General features: G+C 42.2%; 1 protein-coding gene across 4 annotated transcripts in view; it reads right to left on the bottom strand.

Annotated features, from left to right (window-relative positions):
- Positions 1 to 20,790, bottom strand: part of SCEL (sciellin) — an 83,449-nt gene that overhangs the window by 50,309 nt on the left and 12,350 nt on the right. For 3 of the 4 annotated variants that reach the window (XM_073326255.1, XM_073326349.1, XM_073326502.1), the window contains exons 2-3: positions 5,809 to 5,881; positions 631 to 751 (exon numbers count right to left, since the gene is read on the bottom strand). In XM_073326255.1, the coding sequence (XP_073182356.1) occupies positions 631 to 751; positions 5,809 to 5,851 (164 nt within the window). In that variant the 5' untranslated portion in view covers positions 5,852 to 5,881. The remainder of the gene's footprint in view (positions 1 to 630; positions 752 to 5,808; positions 5,882 to 20,790) is intronic. The other variant, XM_073326437.1, reaches the window with a different exon arrangement.

The following is a 20,790-nucleotide window of genomic DNA, read 5'->3' as shown; positions in this document are numbered from 1 at the left end:
GTCTTGACTCAGATCTAACACCAGTTTTAAACCATTTGAACTCCACTGACAGCAGCTCTTGTCTGTAAGCTCTTTGGAACAGGGACTATCTCTTACTACGTATTTGTATGGTGCTTAGCACAATGGATGCCTGAACTTAGTTGGGGTTTCTAGGCATTATTGTATCACCAATCATAATAATAGGGCACCATAAGAGGTTAAAGTATTGGTCCTGACGCAATTAAGTTCCTTAAATGAATGTGTCAACATTAAATGATTGGCATTTTTCCAGACATGAAAAATTAGGTATTCCAGTAATCAAAGCATAAGGGAATGTCATCTTGAGCCCATCCTGTGAGGTGCTGAGCACATCTGGCAAGATGCTGTGCACCCCAAACTCCCACTGAGGTAACAGCGGACGTTAAGGATGTTCACAGCTTGCAGGAGGCATTCAGCAGCACCTCAGGGTTGGGCCAATAGAGATCTTACAGTGAAATAAATGCCAACCCACTTGCTAAAGCATTACTCTTGCAAAAAATTAGATAATAGAACAAATTTAAAAAAAAACGGAAGAGTATGTTAACCTGCAGTCAGGGAAAATATGCTGCACATGATCTTTACTGCCTGAACTGAAATCAATTCTTTCCTTACCTCTCCTCCTCAGGTCTTTTCTTTATCCAGCTGCTATCCTGCAACAGGGTCCTTCGCTTGCTGTTGTCATCATGAACAACCTGTTGTCTGTTTTTCCCTGTAAGAGTGGGACTCTTTGTATCTATCAATGCAGAACACAGCTTTTGAAAATAATATGCGATAAAGGTCTAAAACTTAGAGTAGCATTAGAAATCCTTGTTTTTCTGAGAAAGTTTGCAATATACCTAGATATATTTATGGCACAAACTGAATCTTTAGATATTACACCCAAGATCAAGGCTTCTGTAATATCAGTCTGTTAAGCCACACCTGCGATCATTCAGCAGGGTCATCTGGGTGTTAGAAGTTACCTTCCTAAGAGTCCCGTGTTTTACCGATAAATAACCTGCAGTGCAGCAACCCGTGTAGAAGTCCCTGAATCCCACTTTACCAGTTTGAATTCACAATTTCAGCTTAAATATCAACAGCTTGATTTACTTTTGAACGAACACAAGGAGAGTTGATTTGATGAGTGAATTAGAAAATGTCCCGGAATGTGTTGCAAACATGCAAAATAACCTTAACAAACAGTCTTAATGCCTGGTACACTGAAGAATATTATTTCACATGATCCATGAGAACATATTCTCAGTGCACTAGACAGCTGATGAATAACTGTGCTTTTAGTGGTAGTTTGGCCCCATGGGCAAAGCCTCCCCGTTCATTCTTAAGCCTATTACGGCTATACCCTTTTCTCCCCATCTGAGCTCCCTACCATCACTTTGTTTTCTAACATTACTGCACCTTTCCTTTAATTGTGTGTTCAGCTGCAGTGGAGGCTCAATCCTGCAGTCATGACACATGGAAACTCCTTTTGAAGCCAAGTTGGAGGTGACAAATTAGACATATGACATTTACATATGAGACCCTCATTAAGGACACCCACTTACTCAATAAATTGGAGTGCTAAGAAACAATGGGTTCAGCACCCTTTCTTTTGGGAAGCCTATTGGATTATCTCTATAATGTGCCTACCCTCTGAGCACCACAGAAAAAAACTTCAAAACTCCTTGCTTCACTCAAAATGGATTTGAACAGATAGAACTAAATGTCATTCAGATAGAAAGTATATGGTTATGCTCTTCGTGTTTGGAAAAACATATCACTTCACAAACAGAGTATACACAGTCAGTATTGTGTTCATTTGTCACACTGGTATTTTGACTTATAAAAAGAGGAAACCAAGTTCCTTTTATCCATGAAATTCACGTGTAGTGACAAGTATGAAGAACCACAAATACATAGGCCAGATAGAGGAAGGGAAACACAGCAAAGGGGCTGATAGTTTGTTTTAAGGGAGAGTGCCTACAGTACATTCTTCAGAAATATTTTCTTTCGTAAAAAAACAATGTCAGAGAACAAAGATGGAATTCTGTATTACATTTAAAATCAGTAAAAGACTGCAAGCCATAACGTGTCCTCTACCATTTTCTGTGGTTCCCTGTGGGACGACTGGGATGTTCACATGCAGACCAAGTACAGATTTTTGTCACTGGACCAGTGATGTTACCAATATTTTAATATGAGCTTCCAAAAATGTCTCCCTAATTTCTCCTTCTCTTAAGCTGTGATATATCCTTTGTACCAGGCACATGTGCACATAGATTTTTAAGGCCAGAAGGAGTCATTATAATAATCTAGTCTGACTGCCTCCTAACCCAAGCCAAAGAACCTCACCCAATAATTTCTGCAGCAAGCCCATAACTTCTGTTTGAGCTATAGCATATCTTTTAATAAGATGGCCACTTTTCAATTAAAAACTTCAAGTGATAGAGAATGCAGTGCATTCCTACATAAGTTGTTCGAATGGTTAACTACCCTCACTGTTAAAATCTACACCTTAATTCTTGCAGAGTGGAGGGGTGAAGGAGTGGGGAAAGTATTTATTTCTCTTTCCATTTAAACATTTTTTTTTCTCATAGTTACAGTCAAAGATGGAGAGAGCACCAATTAGCAAACAAACCTATATTAAATGCACTTGCTATAAAATGTATACTTTGCTCAGTGTATTGATAATATATCACAGTATTCAATAGTATAGTAATGGACACGGAATAAAAATAACAAATAGAACTTCCGACATTTTACAACTGAGGATGGAGGTTTGAAGACTTTGTAAAGGGAACTGTACGCTCCCCCCGAGTAATTTTGTTTAATACCTTACATCTTGTGCAAAATGTTTGCTCTTCAAAATTACTTTTATGAGCCCCAAGCATAAAAGCCATCTTCAGCAAGAATAGTTTAGCAGTATCCAAAAGGAAGAACTCCATCGGAAGCAAGGAAATCTTCCCAGCACTCCCTTCATATTGATAACATCTTCTTAAGCAAAGAACTCCTGCAAACCCTTTCCAACACATTTAAGGCTCTGCTCTAAAGTCAGTTACATTCTCACATGTCTCTAAAAATCTGCTATTATGCATAAGCACAAGCATAGATGTGGTGTTTTCAAGATGCACATCAATATATACCCAAGAGTACATCAAGCCTAGTGTGTGGAATATTCATTTCTCCCCAGTGGCATATCATGAAAGTGAAATCACTCCAAAAGTCCATTTTGGATTTTTTAATCATAATCATAATTCTTAATTTAAATAATCCAATTAACTTGAAATGAAGCCCCATCTATAGGCAGCAGCTAAACAATATGCATTTAATGTTTGCTTGTAATACTGTAGTTCAAAGAGTTTACTGTTAATGTGCGTTTCTACTTTATGTGTGGCCCTATCTGCATCAAACAGTATCTGTACTGATTAAGTCAAGGATGAAATATATTAATGTGCTTATACAGATTTAATGTATATATATTTTGCTGCAGCTTGTCCTTAGTCCTTGAACAAGTACAAAAGGGAGGAGAGGGAAACAAGGAGCAACCTTTAATGCATGGGCAAAACTGAGCTGTAAGCTTTACATGGCGCCGAGCACATGCGGCCATTTCAAGGATGTAACGGTGGCTTTGCTCCATAAGAATTCCTGCTTGAGACATTCTCCTTTGTGTAGTGAGGTTCCTTGCTATGGCTGCTCTGTGGCAATGAAACAACTAACAAAGCCTCATATTACTGTCATTAAAAATGGCAATATAAATATATTTGCTTAAAACCAAGGAAAACATTTTAATTAGGGTTGTCAATTGATCGCAGTTAACTCAAGCGATTAACCCAAAGCAAATTAACTTGATTAAAAAAATTAATCGTGATTAATTGCAGTTTTAAGTGCACTTTTAAACAGTAATAGAATGCCAATTGAAATTTGTTATAAATAGTTTTGGATGTTTTTCTACACTTTCCAATATGTTGATTTCAATTACAACACAGAATACAAAGTGTACATTGTTACATTGTTTTGTTTTTGAGTGCAGTTATGTAACAAAAACAACCTACATTTGTAAATTACACTTTCACGATAAAGAGATTGCACTACCGTACTTTTAAGAGATGAAGTGAAAAACACTATTTCTTTTCTTTATCTTTTTTACAGTGCAAATATTTTTAATAAAAATAATAATATAAAGTGAGCACTGTACACTTTGTATTCTGTACTGTAACTAAAATAATTATACTTGAAAATGTAGAAAAACATACAAAATATTTAAATGAATGGTATTCTATTACTGTTTACCAATTTGATTAAAACTGTGATTAATCATTAATTTTTTTTATCTCACGATTAATCGTGATTAATTTTTTTAACCGTTTGACAGTCCTAATTTTAATAGATCAGGTGAAGTAAGAAGCCCATTTAGCCTTTTCTTGTTTTGGAGCTGGTTTTGAACGAAGCCTTTTCTGAGGTTCTCTAATGTTCAGCTATGAGTCTTTCCATAGCTGGGTCCTGATCCTGCTTTCAATGTAGTCAGTGGTAAAATTGTAACTGACTTTCATTTTCGTAGGAGAGGACTCTTGGTGTCCAGCCAAAACCAGAACCTGAAAGGCTTGAAATCTTTTAAGATTTTTAACACACTTGTGTCAAATGCAGATGAATAGGTGTCATTAGGCTTCTAATAAACACCTGGACATTTATCCAAGCAGAACCCAAACTCCCAACCTTCTGCCATCAGTCTTTTCCTAATCACCATCCATATTTCTCCTTTCTAAGGCATTGTTACAGACAGGGTTGACAGTAACAAAAATCTTGCCTGATAACCACCAATCAGTTACATTTTCTTTCCCTGTGTCCTGTCTTCCCAAGTCCTCTTTCCCCAGTCTCTCCCTCTCCAACAATCTCAAATTACAGGGTGTATTGGGGAGAGGGCAATGTTACAGGGAATAAGCCCGCCCCTTCCTTTCTCTCTCTGCAAAGCCTTAGCCTGCTCTGCTCATGCTGCCTGTTCTCTCTGCTTCCCTCAACAGCTGCTGGCCATGTCCCCCACTATACTGCTTCTTGGTCTCCAGGCTAACCACAGGCACTAATGCGAGCAGAAGCCATGCTCTAGCCTGGCTGTTTCCCTCCCCCACTCCTCCCTTGTGTGGTGCTGGCATTCCCAGTGCTTCAGGCAGAATGAAAATGCTGATAAGGATCAGGCAGCACTGCTGCCTCTGCCTCCCAAAGCGGTCCTTACATGCATTGCCTAATCAAATAACTAGTCCGCCATTGTTCCAGGGTGGGCAGCATGCAGTCTGATTTGAAACCGTGTTGAAACAAGAATATGGAGGCAGAGGTGAAAGTAAGCCGGTACACCGTACCAGGCCGGCTTCTCCAAGCAGCAATTTAAAGGGCCTGGGGCTCCACTGCAGCAGCAGCGGCTGGGAGCCCCTGGCCCTTTAAATCACCGCCAGAGCCCCGCCGCCACTACCCCAGGGCTCTGGCAGCAGGGCTCAGGTGGCAATTTAAAGGGCCCGGGGCTCCGGCCACCACTACCGCCCCAGGCCCTTTAAATTGCTGCTGGAGCCCCACCGCCACTACCCCAGGGCTCCGGCAGCACGGCTCCGACGGCGATTTAAAGGTTGAGGCCACACCCCTTCCGTTTAGGCCCCACCCCCTGCTCAGGACTCCAGCATACCGGTAAGTCCTTTAAATTACTTTCGCCCCTGTATGGAGGGCACAATGGCACCTGGATTAGGTTCACATACTGCACACATGCAATGAAAAGAGCTTGTTGTTTCCCCCTATGCTTTAAATACCCTGAAAGTAACAGCATCAACATACCACTTTGATTAGGGGATGATTTTCCTATGGTGAAAGTCGACATTTTATTCAGGGATGTATCCTCCTTTGGGATCTAAAAGAAAAAAACATTAAAGAACAACACTGTGGTGAGATTAAGAATTAGCCACAAAGACAGTTAGAAATGTGAAACATTCTGTCTCTTGGAGAGTTTTAGCAGGTTGTAGTATTAATAGCTAGATTTCAAAACTTAAAAGCATCTTAATAAATACTCACTACAAATCAGAACCTGATCAAGAAATACTTGAGGTCTTCAAGGAGTCATGAAAGCCTCTCATAGTCAATGATATCAGTAGAATGTGAACTGTCCAAATCTTAATACAACAGTCTGATACATGAATTCACACAAACAAAAAAAATCAAATCCAAAATATTGGGCTGCTGCAATACTTCAAATTGTTTAATAATTTGAGACATAATTTATTTAAAACGAAGCTAGCTTTCTAGAGCAACCAGCTGTAGAGTGTAGAAAATAAGATGCTTGTCCAAAAGGAGAAGGGTTCACAGGATTCACAGGATATTAGGATTCACAGGATATTTTATTAGTAAGTGTGGCCGGGTCAGGGTAGTTTGTGCAGGAGGATTTGGATGCTGGAGAAGAGAGAAAAACTACCATTCCCTTCTGTACATGTTCTATGTTTTAAGATTTTGGCTTGTTTTTCTTCCCCTTTCTCCTCTCCTTTTCCCTTTGCTTCAGCCTTCACTTTCTTTCCTCTTCCCTCTCCAGCTCTCACCTTTATAGCCTTTCCTCATTCTCTCTATCACATTCATACACTCTCTCAGTCCTTTGTCTTCCCCTTGATCCCTTCCGCTCTGTGTACCTGATCCATCACTCGCTTATACCGGTTTTACACTGATGTAAGCAAGTAGTGAATCAGGGCCTATATTTGGAGGGGATGTTTGCTGGAGGACTTTATTAGAGGTCTGGTGGCAACATTTTTGTTCTTCAACATATTCATTAATGATCTGGATGATGGGATGGATTGCACTGCTAAGGCTAGGGACCAACTGGCTAAGTGGCAGTTCTGCAGAAAAGGACCTGGGGAGTACAGTGGATGAGAAGCTGGGTATGAGTCAGCAGTGTGCCCTTCTTGCCAACTAACTAACGGCATATTGGGCTGCATTAGTAGGAGCGCTGCCAGCAGATCGAGGGAAGTGATTATTCTCCTCTATTCAGCACTGGTGAGGCCACATCTGGAGTATTGTGTCCAGTTTTGGGCCCCCTACTACAGAAAGGATGTGGACAAATTGGAGAGAGTCCAGCAGAGGGCAACAAAAATTATTAGGGGTCTGGGGCACATGACTTATGAGGAGAGGCTGAGGGAACTGGGGTTATTTAGTCTGCAGAAGAGAAGAGTGAAGGGCAATTTGATAGCCACCTTCAACTACCTGAAGGGGGGTTCCAAAGAGGATGGTGCTAGGCTGTTCTCAGTGGTGGCAGATGACAGAACAAGGAGTAATGGTCTCAAGTTTCAGTGGGGAAGGTCTAGGTTGGATATTAGGAAAAACTTTTTCACTAGGAGGGTGGTGAAACACAGGAATGGGTTACCGAGGGAGGTGGTGGAATCTCCATCCTTAGAGGTTTTTAAGGCCCAGCTTGACAAAGCCCTGGCTGGGATGATTTAGTTGGGGTTGGTCCTGCTTTGAGCAGAGGGTTGGACTAGATGACCTCCTGAGGTCTCTTCCAACCCTAATCATCTATGATTCTATGAACATTATATTAGAACATTCTCTGGGATGGCCCCCAAGGGTATGCCTACACAGTTGTTGGGAGCGTGTCTCGCAGCTCATGTCGACAGACTTGCACTAGCGGGGCTCGGGTTAGCGCGCTAAAAATAGCTGGGTAGCTGTTGCTTAGACATTTGGACTCGGGCTGGAGCTCAAGCTCTGAAGCTCACCCCACTCCTTAGGCTTCAGAGTCCGAGCTCCAGCCCAAGCCGGAATGCCCACATTGCTATTTTCAGTGCTGTAGCACAAGTCTGTCCATCCAGGCTGGAAGACTAACTCCCAATAGCTGTGTAGACATACCCTCTGGAGCTCATCAGCAGGCCTGCAGTTACTTCAGGTGTCCAGTCTGCTAGAGCTTACAAAAACCAGGACAAAACAGTTGTCTGTAAGAATGACAGAGAAATTCCCTGAAAACAGTGACATATGGTTACCCTATTTATTTATACTATTTGAGATTGATGTGATTGAACAATATAAGGCAGAGTGATATGAGAATGACAGACAAGAGTCAGGGCCAGGGGAAGGAAGAGACTTTGCGGGGAGGTGGTGGGTGACAAAAAGTTCCTCAATTTTGGAAAAAAATACTAAGGGCAGCCCTGCCAGTGTATTATTTAAAATTCACGAAAACTAGCACTGACAAGAAATTGCATTTTTACTGCATTTTTACTTATTTAATTGAGCTTTGCAAAGTCATTCAGTGAAAACGCTTAAGATTCCTGACATCATAATAATAATTGAAACAGCCAAGACTCTGATTAAAGCAAATGGGAATATTTAACAAGGTATTTCTAAAGACAAAAATCAGGTCTGAGTCAGAAAATCTTTAAAACTTTCCTACACCCTTAATATCTCACAGTTTAATAAGGAATCTAAATTCCAACATGTTGATATTAAATCACTAACAACACCCTTTCCCTGTTGACTTGTCTGTTGGTACAAAGCACGCACTGGTACTGTGTAATGTACAAAACATGTGATTGCATTATTTAGTTCCCACCCAATAAAAATATGTTCAAGGCTCTGGTAAACCTATCTGACTCTGTAATAACACATAAAATACCCTTTAAAAATTCTGCCAACACATTAAGCAGAGATATCTGAATTCTTCCAAAGACATTCAGTGTAAGTTATCATACAGGCATCTCTAGTTAGCAATGAGTTTTGTCGCATAATTTAGGGTACCTAAATTGCTATAAAAAGCAAGAAGACCAGACAGTCTCTGATCTAAAAAAACCCACAACAGCACACCATGGCAACAGCTGACCATCTATTGCTCTTCATTTCATCCAGTACTTGAATAATAGTAGGAAGTTTGACATTTTGACAAGTTTAACAAGCAATCAACTCTGGCACTGCTTCATCTGCGATAGCCCCGTTGTTTCTACAGAAAGGGATTGGGTTTATTTTCCAATAAAGACTTTGATTTTTTTTTTAAAAAGGCAGTTTTCTTAGGGAAGTGATTCCCAAACATTTGAAAGCTGAGCACCTCTTTAGGAAATGAAATCAGCTATGGCCCCAACAATCTCAACATGATTTTGGAAAGGCCTACTCTTCTTAATTTTATAGATCTTCTATGATGTCAGGGTAATGCTGATGTAGGTCTTCATAATATCATACCCTTTCCTTTCCTAAATGCTTTATAAGCAGTGAAATAGTTAACAATGTTGACTCTTAGAGTAGCATTATTGTTATCTGTATAGAATGAATGGGGCCATTCATTTCAGAACTGTTGTTTCAGGCTCTCTGCAAACTCAGACAGACACCACTGCATTGGCTATTTACATTTTATGTTTTTAATGTTTTCTTTGCAAAAGTAACAGCTACAAATAATTTTTTTAAAATGAAAGCCGAGATTCTGGAGAACAATTTAAAGATCTGGTTGCAGTCTTTCCCGTGGATAGGCCTCCACTTTAAGAAACCTGCTTTAGGATTAGCACCTTCAGCATGCTCCAAAAGGCCCAGTATTGCGAAATTACAATTCCAAGATATTTTTCTAGTGTTTCAGTCTTACAGTGTATGATCACATTGTCCTTAAAGTTCCATATAAGTTTTGGTATACTCAAAGGTATATCCATTAAAGCAGTGGTGGGCAACCTGTGGCCCGCAGACGGCCCATCAGGGTAATCTGACTGCGGGCTGCGAGACATTTTGTTGACATTGACCGTCTGCAGGCACGGCCTCCCACAGCTCCCAATGGCTGCGGTTTGCCGTTCCCAGCAATGGGAGCTGTGGGAAGCAGTAGCCAGCACATCCCTGTGGCAAACCGCGGCCACTGGGAGCTGCAGGAGGCCATGCCTGCAGGTGGTCAGCATCAGCAAAATGTCTCGCGGCCCGCAATCAGATTACCCTGATGGGTCACATGTGGCCTGCAGGCCTCAGGTTGCCCACCACTGCATTAAATGCAATATAAGATTTCCTGCTCTACGCTCCAGCATAGTCAATCAGGAACACAGGAGTCAGTTATTGGGTACAGCTACATTTCAAGTAGAAGGTGTAGTTTCCAGCTCCATACCATGCTAGCTTTGATCGAGCTAGTGCACTAAAAACAAAAGTGTAGTTGTGGCAGCACGGGTGGTGGCATGGGCTAGTTGCCCAAGAAAGTACCTATGGTCCTGGGAGGAATTATACTCAGGCGGCTAGCCCAAGCTGCAGCCCACGCTGTCACAGCTACACTCCTATTTTTAGCACCCTAGCTCCATCAAAGCTAATGTACATACACCTACTCTGTTTCATTCCCAACAAGTGAAGAGGAATGCAAATTAATTTGAACAAGTGAACCTTTATTAGACCCTGTGGACTGCTCTCTGCCCATGTGGCTGAGTTTCTCCCAGCCTTACTCTCTGGTGTTCCCTGTTCCATTTGTGTCTGTCAATAACCATCTCTCCAGGGAACATTGACCCTCTGACTTCATGGCACACCTTCCCTCTTTCAAAACATTTTAACATAAACACTAAAAACAAATAATTGATGTCCAAGTTCCAACCCATGTCCCTTCGGTAAGATGTTGCTAGCATACTGCCAAGTTGGTGTCTTGTCTTTACCACAGACTCAGCTGGTTACAGAGTCTTTGAGATAGCTTGGTCTCCTCAACAGACAACCCCACTGGGAAAGAGCTATCTCTGTCTTTGTCACCTGTCTCTGAGTCTGGCCTACTCTATCTCTCTGAGGGGTCTCCTCCCTCCTTGTGGGATTGGCTTCGGGATGGTTCTCTGTCTCTCCATTCAGTGACAATCTCTGTATCTCTGCAGGCTCTCTCTGGGTGTTGTATCTGCTGACTTATAAGAGTCTTCTGTTCCTTGAGATCACCTGTCCCTCTTGCATAGTTGCCTCATACGACCTGGGTGCCTCTGCAGTCCTCACAACTTCTTTAGTCCACTCCTTCTGGTGTCTCTCTAATGGTTAGATCTTCACAGGAGTCTCCAGGGCCAGTAGGTCCTTGGCTGACCTGCCATACTCTACTGCCAGCTTTCATTGATTATTGGTCATCTACTCTCTTAGGTATATCCATCCTTCTGGCTGCAATAGGTAGCAGGGTTTTGGTCCTTCATCCCATCAGTGCTTGTGCAGGACTTTTTTGGCCATCTCACCATTCCTCTGTGGGTATTTTAGGGAGGAATTGTGGTGGTCAAACTCCCATATGAGCACAAACTCCATGAATTCTTCCAAGGCAAATTGAGGTCTGGTATCAATGACTACGGTGTCCGGAATGCCATATCTTTCAAAGTGGGCCTTCAGTTTGCCAATCACTGACTTGCTTCTTTTATCAGGCAGTGCACTGACCTCCAAGAAGTTTGAGTAGAATCCACTGTAATCAAGTACTGGTTTTCTTTGAAGGTACATAAGTCCACTCCCACCTTCTCCTATGGTCAGGCGGGCAGCTCACATGGTCTCTTTCTACTGGTGATTATCACACAGCTGATAGGTATCATACCCTACTAACAAGGAGTCCAGTTGTGTATTCATTAATGGCCAGTAAATACGCTTTCATGCCCATCTAAAATAGCGGTCAGTGTCCAGGTGTGAGGTATGAATTTTTTCCACAACACTCTTTTGTAATGAGGCAAGAAAAACAACTCTCTGCCCTCGAAATATGATTCCATTCTGCTCACTCAGCACATCTTTATTTTGAAAATATGGTTCTGCTCTGAGAATAAGTTGAGCAACTGTCTTGTCAAGCTTGAATGGAATAGAAGTATTGCAAATGTTAGGCCTCAAACTTCCGTATACTTCAAAATGTAAGCCTTGCAAAAACAAAGCTTAAGCTTGTGGCCAGGACGCACTGCAACCAAATAACAATTTATGCTAACTCTTATGTACTTATCAACCCCAAATTACCCATATTCAAGATCTAATTGGCTACAGAAAATAAATAGGCCTAAATTATATGAACAACTAACAATTGGACATAAAAATTAAATACGCATCAATTATACAACTAGGGCAACCACATAAACAATGTGGCCCACCCTGATTGGTTGGTCTGTTCTAAAACACTGCCATCAGACCAGATAAAAAGAACGAAGGCACGGGACTGTGTGTGTGTGTGTTTTTGGTAAACCTGACCCACACCCCCAAACCAAAGGGACATGCACTTCTCAACTGTCTGTACCTGGTCAGTGCGGAAAGTGGCCAACTGAAGGGTAACGTATTTCCGGTCGAATGCAGGGTAAGTCTATGGAGTAAAGAAGTTTGGTCGCTCAAGCCAAATTGATCATAGTTATATCGATACTGTAGCATAAAATCAATAGTAGATGGCGGATGCATAATAGCTTTGCATGTATTTGTGCTTGTCTTTTAAGTAGTCCGAGCAGATGCATGTCGTGCTGTCATTCATCAGCTTTATGTTGCCTTTGAAATAGTTTGTCACCAGGAATAAAGAGCTGGTGAATAATAGCTTTACTTATGCTTGTCTTCGGGGTTTTTATTATGATCTCCCAGGACCAGCATATTAGAGTCACTGTTCAGGAACTCGCAAATGGTCCACAGTATTACATGTACTTGCGCTTGTCTTCAATATGATCTGCCTTTTGTATTAATCCTTATTCAGTGCTGGTCTTTGGTTTTCCTTTTCTTGTTTTGTTTATGCTGTTATTGTAGTTGGAAATCATTAAAAGCCTTTCTTGAGGAATAATTAGTAGTGCTTACTTATTCTATACGGACACCACTTCACCTCATTACATCTGTGTTGGGTGGTTGGAAGTAGCAAACACCCCGGGGTGAAATAGGGCCCCAACGCATGCCTCCTTCTTCCTTTATCTCCCCATGCTCCTACCAGTACTTGACTTTTGTCTTCTGGCCAGCCTCATAATATTTGGTTTCAGAGTAACAGCTGTGTTAGTCTGTATTTGCAAAAAGAAAAGGAGTACTTGTGGCACCTTAGAGACTAACCAATTTATTTGAGCATAAGCTTTCGTGAGCTACAGCTCACTTCATCGGATACATACTGTGGAAACTGCAGAAGACATTATATACACAGAGACCATGAAACAATACCTCCTCCCACCCCACTCTCCTGCTGGCAATAGCTTATCTAAAGTGATCACTCTCCTTACAATGTGTATGATAATCAAGTTGGGCCATTTCCAGCACAAATCCAGGTTTTCTCACCCTCCGCCCCCCCCCCCCACACACACACACAAACTCACTCTCCTGCTGGTAACAGCCCATCCAAAGCGACCACTCTCCCCACAATGTGCACGATAATCAAGGTGGGTCATTTCCAGCACAAATCCAGGTCTTCTCACCCCCACCCCCCACACACAAACTCACTCTCCTGCTGGTAATAGCTCATCCAAACTGACCACTCTCCTTACAATGTGTATGATAATCAAGGTGGGCCATTTCCAGCATAAATCCAAGTTTAACCAGAACGTCTGGGGGGAGGGTAGGAAAAAACAAGGGGAAATAGGCTACCTTGCATAATGACTTAGCCACTCCCAGTGTCTATTTAAGCCTAAATTAATAGTATCCAATTTGCAAATGAATTCCAATTCAGCAGTTTCTCGCTGGAGTCTGGATTTGAAGTTTTTTTGTTGTAAGATAGCAACCTTCATGTCTGTAATTGCGTGACAAGAAAGATTGATATTGATAATATTGCTTTCTCGACTGCCTGTACTCATAGATGTCCTTTCCCATAGCCTCTTTGATTCCATCAGCTTTGCCATTGAAATTGGGCATTAGTGGGAGCTAGAATATTAATGGATTCAATACCCTCATCCCTTTCCCCCCAACTCACTCATGCTGGGTATATATGCACTGCTCAAGGTGTCAGCTAACGTCAATAATTGTCCTGGACAATATCTGATCTCTACCTGGCAGCGCTACAGGTGCCTCAACATGCACTGCAATCTCTTTGGAGCACTGAGAAGGGGCTTTGTGATGATTGTCTCTAGGAGTTTGTAGTTTGATTGCACTATTACTAGCTGACCACAGAAGTACTGATATAATCGCTCCACCAGATACCACAGCCAGAAGCTCTTTTTCTATTTGGGTGTGCCCCTATTCAGTCTCACAGGGCTCTGCTGGCAAAAGAGACTGGCTTCTCCTGCAAAGGAGCTATACCCAAAACTTCCTCCGATGCATCACTGTGATGCGCTGGGGTTCTAACCAGTCCAGTAATCGCCTGCCCTGTAGCTCTGGCTGTTTGTTCTGGGCAGTTGTGGCTCAGAGCCCTGATACTAGCAGCCTGCTCACAGCACAGTGGCCTCACCCTGGCTTCCACCAGCCTGGTCACTCCTTTGCAGGGTTACACCAACAGCCCCTCCAGCCCCGAGTTTCCCCAAAACCATCTCCCCTGTAGTGTCCACTCCTCTCACTGGAACACACCAAACCTTACAAGTTCACTGCTCCTTTAAAGAGACAGTACACAGCACCAGCCTGTTAATTTGGCTTCACTGTTCCATTTGAAACACTAAACTGAGGTAGTTACTGAGATGAAGTTTATTAACAAAGAACAGATATGCAAGTAATACCAAGTAGAAGTAATTTGGATAGAAATGGTTACAAACAAAAGTAAAAATACACTTCTAAGACTAAAACCTCACTGAGCAAACTGGAGTCTTTTGTTGACAGCAATTTTCTCACCACAGTCCTTCTCCCAGTATGGCTGGCCAGTCCTTAGCCAGGATTGAACATGCAGAGCACAAAGCAGTTGGTTTCTTTGTCTCCTCACATGAAGAATGCCAAAATTTCTCTCTCTCTCTCCTTATATCTACCACAGTTCAATGACCTTGTTTCAGGAGGCAGGAAGGTTTCCTGGAGCTGCAGCTTCCATTCCGCGCCCCTCCTCCCCGCCTCCTTGAGAGTGTTAAGTGGCCCTCCCCAACCCTGGTTTGCCAGATGGCTTTGTCTACCTTGCATATAAATGTAATTTCGTTGTCTCTTCTTGCTTAATTTACATTGGAGACACATTCAAGCAGCCAGAACCACATTCCTTTGTCTAGGATGAGGGACTTAAGACCACCCTGCCTTACACCTTTTCAGAACATGTGAAAAATTATAAATGTGTGCTGGAAACATCACCCATACATACACTACACAATAATATTAATAACCAGCCAGTTTGCCTCTGATATCTTAACATGACAGAGGATAGCAGTGAGTTGGGGTACACTGAGCTGGTCTGGCCAGCTGTGGCTCACTACTACATACCGGAGAGCCCCTTCCCCTCTGGCATTGGGATGCTATTAGGGTCAGAAGTACACTGGAGTATCAGTGGCTCTCCCAGCTGGTAGTAGTTCTGGACAGGGACATCCATTATCATTTGTTTCAGTGTGTCAAATGCTTCCTGTTGGGGACCCACTCAGTCCCTCTCAACATCCTGCCTTGTGAGCTGATGTATGGGTTCTGTTACTCCAGCCACATGTGGACAGAACTTGGACAGAAAATTTATCATTTCAATAAAGTGCTGTATCCCTTTCACATCCACTGGAGCTGGCATGTTTCTGACTGCCTTGATCTTGTTGGGATCTGTTTTCACTTCCTCCACTGTGAGCACATGTCCATGTATGCCACCTCATGCTGTTTGAGTTGCATTATTTCTGTATTGAATTTTATGCTCTTGTCCCTGTATCAGTCTAGAAAACCTTGTAATTTTCTGTCTTTTCAATGCCTGGTTTAGTGACTCTGGGTCTGTGCAGATGGATAATTTGCCCAACTGTCATCTCCAGGTGCTATGATACCCCTGCTCTGCAAACTTTTGAGCTTTTCGTGTATTGGTTTTCATAGTGCCACCAGAATTTCCTTAGTGGTAAGCACACAGGTTTGACTGTCGGGTTGACTTCCCATCACAGCTTTCCTTTGAGTCACCTGTCACCTTTGAAAACATCCCCATATGCTTTTAAAATGGTCTCCATTGTCCATGAAACTCCCCTTTTGGTTCTTGCACTACAGCATCCTGATCAGATCCATGGCACGTATGGCCAAGAGGGATCTGTGGTGCTTACTATCCACCACCACAAACTTCAGTCAGTACTGCCTGTTATTTTTCAAGTTAGTTACTATGAGGTCACATTTTCCTATGGACTGCATTATGCTCTCATTGTACATTATTAGATTGTGCCTGAGCAATCACATTGCAGGAGGCCCTGCTGTCCAGCTGAAATCACATGGGGGATTTCCCTATTAATATTGTTGCAAGCACAGAGGTTAGTGTTGTCCCTTGTTGCTTCCCTGTTCCATTAGTCTGAACCTGTTATGCTCTCAGACTCAAGATGTCATCACCACTGTCTAATGTGCCATCCCTATCTTGTACAAGTCTGACCGAATCATGCTGGGACCATCCTCTGCTTTTAAACACACTGCTAAAATGGTTCAGCTTTCCACATTCCTTCCAATGCTGTCCTTCCCCAATGGAACTTCCTATGGATATAGAACCCTGGCTCCTCTCCTTTGCTGTCATCTCCCTGCATGCATTTCTGGGCTTTCATCCTCTCTCTTGAGGCTTCCGCTGTATGCCCCACGTCTAGGCATCTGTCTAATGTGAGATCGCCTTCCCGGAGTAGCTGCTCCTTCAGGTGGTGATCCCACGTGCCACAGACTACCTTGCCCCAAATCAGGGAGTCTGTCAAGTTCCCAAAATGGTATGTAGCAGCCAGTGTCCATAAGGCAGTAGCACAGAGGTGTATGCCTTCCTCTTCAGATTGGTGTCTAGTGAAAAACCAGTGTTACTCCATAGTTTCCTTCTGCTTTGGGGAGCAATATTTCCTCATGGCTCCTAGCACTATTGTGAGGTTTGAGGCTATGGTGAGCTTCAAAGTGCTGCAGATCTCTCTGCCTTTTTTCCCAATAAGGTAAAGTAAGAGTTTTCTTTTCCTGCTGTTGCTATCCTCTTGTACGCCCAGATGTAGATCCCACCTTGTTCCACCAGGTCCATTGCTGGGCTAGGTTTCTGTCTTAAAAATCAAGCATTCCAGGGGGCTCCAGACAAAGTTCCATGACTTATGTTGCCAGCTGGTGCACTTCAGAAAACTCCCAGCTCAGATACTGCCACCATATTTCATTTGCAATGAGTGAAGCTAAATGCAGGTTAAGTTGAACAAGTGAAACTTTAATAAACCCTGTGGACTATTCTATTCGTGTCATAAGTTGCTCCCAGCCTAACTCTCTGCATTCCCTGTTCCATTGATGTCTCATCAATAACAGTTCCTCCAGGGAACATCGACCCTCTGACTTCAATTCCACTGATCATGATACATACCCAAGCTGGAAATTACACCTCCAGCTCCAGGATAGAATCCAGACTCTTAATAGTGTGGAGGAGATCGAGCCTAAAGAGACAGTGTATGCCACAGAGAGACTATTCAACTTGTCCTTCACCAATGTGAACCATAGATGGTGGAAGTGAGGGATGCTAAAGTCCTCCTTTAGTCTCCCACTTCCAGCGCTGAAGAATTGGAGACATCACATTACTCTGAAGTAATTCTATGAGTCTTCTGAGCATTGTTTAGAGGACTGCTCAAGATAGTTAAGACCAAAGCAGACTGTGAAGAACTTCAAAAAGATCTCACAAAACTAAGTGATTGGGCAACAAAACGGCAAATGAAATTTAATGTGGATAAATGTAAAGTAATGCACACTGGAAAAAATAACCCCAACTATACATAGAATATGATGGAGCTAATTTAGCTACAACTAATCAGGAGAAAGATCTTGGCGTCATCATGGATAGTTCTCTGAAGACGTCCCCGCAGTGTGCAGCGGCAGTCAAAAAAGCAAACAGGATGTTAGGAATCATTAAAAAAGGGATAGAGAATAAGACAGAATATCTTATTGCCCTTATATAAATCCATGGTACGCCCACATCTTGAATACTGCATACAGATGTGGTCCCTTCATCTCAAAAAAGATATACTGGCATTAGAAAAGGTTCAGAAAAGGGCAAGTAAAATGATTAGGGGTTTGGAACGGGTCCCATATGAGGAAAGATTAAAGAGGCTAGGACTTTTCAGCTTGGAAAAGAGGAGACTAAGGGGGGATATGATAGAGGTATATAAAGTCATGAGTGGTGTGGAGAAAGTGAATAAGGAAAAGTTATTTACTTATTCCTATAATATAAGAACTAGGGGCCACCAAATGAAATTAATAGGTAGCAGGTTTAAAACAAATAAAAGGAAGTTCTTCACTCAGCGCACAGTCAACCTGTGGAACTCCTTGCCTGATGAGGTTGTGAAAGCTAGGACTATAACAGGATTTAAAAGAGAACTGGATAAATTCATGGAGGTTAAGTCCATTAATGGCTATTAACAGCCAGGTCCCTAGCCTCTGTTTGTCAGAGGGTGGAGATGGATGGCAGGAGAGAGATCACTAGATCATTACCTATTAGGTTCACTCCCTCTGGGGCACCTGGTATTGGCCACTGTCTGTAGACAGGATACTGGGCTGGATGGATCTTTGGTCTGACCCATTATGGCCATTCTTATGTTCTTGACATCAGAAAGAATTTTTGAAAAACTAAGTTAAAGTGAGAAAAAGAAGTTTGGCTCAATTTCAGTGTAGCAGTAAATTAAGTATCAGATGTTCACAATAAGATTTCAACCAGCAGAGCAGAACTGCTCAAACAGGAAAAACACCAGCACTACACAAACAAACTGGAATGCAGTTCCAATGAAATTCAAGCTTAAAAACAACTCCAGGATACTTTAAATGAAAATGAAAACAGCTCCAGACAGGCCCATAAGCAGCCTCCAACAAATTTTAAAAAAAGGTACTGCTGGACTCAGAAACCCTCAAAATACTTAGAAATATCTCTCTCTTCCTCCTCACCCCCCCTAATAAAATACCAAAGAAATGCAGGCAAAACTTCAAAATGACCCCACCTGAGTACAAAACCAGCCATAGCAAAGCCCAAAAGCCACTCCAAGCTGCTAAGTGATCACTCTCAGACCAGGGGCAACAAACTGCCCTCTGCTGCAACCCTTCAGGCAGCATAGAGGCCCTGACATCTTCCACATCTGCGCCCCACGGAGGGTGGAATCTGCCCTAGTGCAGACAGCCAATAGAAGGCTTGTGCACCACTTTACCCCCCAAAATAGGGCTTAAGCGATTCCTAGGCCTCCTCTACACACAGGGCTGAATTTCAGCTGGTGTAAAACAAAACAAAGCCAGCTTCCAATTCAGAATATGGATAGTCAAGTTTTCTTGCACATAAACAAATGTAACCATACATCACATGTATGCAACACTTATCCAAATCCCTCATTTGAAAATATCATAATACAAGTAATCTAAATCAGGTTCACATTTCTCCATGTCAAATTGTACTTACTCACAAGAAAGTTTCTCTGTTCTTTAGCATCTAAATACGACAATGATTAAGTGCTTATTTATAAATACTTAGAGATACTTTTTTTTTTTTTTGCTTTTAATGGACAAGTTTTCAATTTCCATCTTTAAGGTACTGCACATCAATACACCATGTCATGAGCTTGTCACTGTACACAAGGGAGGAGGAAATATGGCTTCTTACTAAAGGCTGAATGTGGGGTACACACTCAGCACATAAAAAGCGGAGGTCAGTTGTGTTTATGCTGCAGATTCCAGTTTGCAGAGGATAGTTGTTGCCTTGTTAAAAAAAGATTCAGAGCCTCTCCTGTCATCTTTCTTCTCATGTGACTACGGGCTTGTCTACACATGAAAGTTAATTCAGAATAAGATTAGGTGAATTTAAAATGGATTAAATAGTCTTGATTAACTTCCTCTATGGACACTCTTTATTCTGAAATAAATTGGGAATAGTTCACCAGGATCAGTTCCCTGTGTAGACAAGTCCTCCCTAAAGTTGTACAGTAAACTTTAACTTTGGTATTTCCTCCTTTAGAGTCCCATATGAAATAAAGCAGACTCCTTCTACACACCATAAAACTATGCAGAATTCTGGGATAAACTGCTTTTATTATTCACCTGTATTCTCTCCTGCAATCTGTCTCCCAGGAACTATTGTACTTCTAATATTCCAGCCTTCTCAATAGCTTTAAAACTTTGCTGTTAAAAAGAATAAAGCAGACAGATAATTATTTCCTGCTTTGTCCAGAATGTGGAATTTCCCCACAAAATTATACTTCCCTGAGGTGATATTCAGCTCTAGACCAGGTTGTCTCTCCAAAGCTTTGTGACCAATCAGAGTAGAAACTGGACATTTATTCCATTAGAAATCCAAGAAATCCTATTCTCGCATTGTGGTATAAGGATTTTGGTTGCTCTCTTTTTCCCCTCTTTTCCTCTCCATACTTACTGTTTCTAAAGTATGTAACATTCCAATATTATTTGTTATCAGATATATTTAGAACTGTTTAGGCTAGGGATCGGCAACATTTGGCACGCTGGTTGTTTACCTGCCATGTTTGCAGGTTTGGCCGATCGCGGCTCCCACTGGCCAGGGTTCGCCGCTGCAGGCCAATAAAGGCTGTGGGAAGCTGCGGCCAGCACATCAATCAGCCCCTGCCGCTTCCCACAGCCCCCATTGGCCTGGAGCGGCAAACGGCGGCAAGTGGGAGCCACGATCAGCCAAACCTGCAGACGTGGCAGGTAAACAAATCAGCCTGGCCCGCCAAGGAGCTTACCCTGGCGGGCCGCATGCCAAACATTGCCAATCCCTGGTTTAGGTCATTATATTTAGCCATAACCTTGTGCCCCAGCAGAATGAAAATACCTTCAGTTTGATCTTCCCGATAAAGTAGGGTTTTTTCAAATTCTGTTACAACATGAGTATGCTCTATTTGCATCTTTTTTAATCAAACG

The sequence above is a fragment of the Lepidochelys kempii genome, chromosome 1 (assembly GCF_965140285.1).
Source record: "Lepidochelys kempii isolate rLepKem1 chromosome 1, rLepKem1.hap1, whole genome shotgun sequence".
Lineage (NCBI taxonomy): Eukaryota > Metazoa > Chordata > Testudines > Cheloniidae > Lepidochelys > Lepidochelys kempii.
This window is presented reverse-complemented; position numbering and strand designations above follow the sequence as displayed.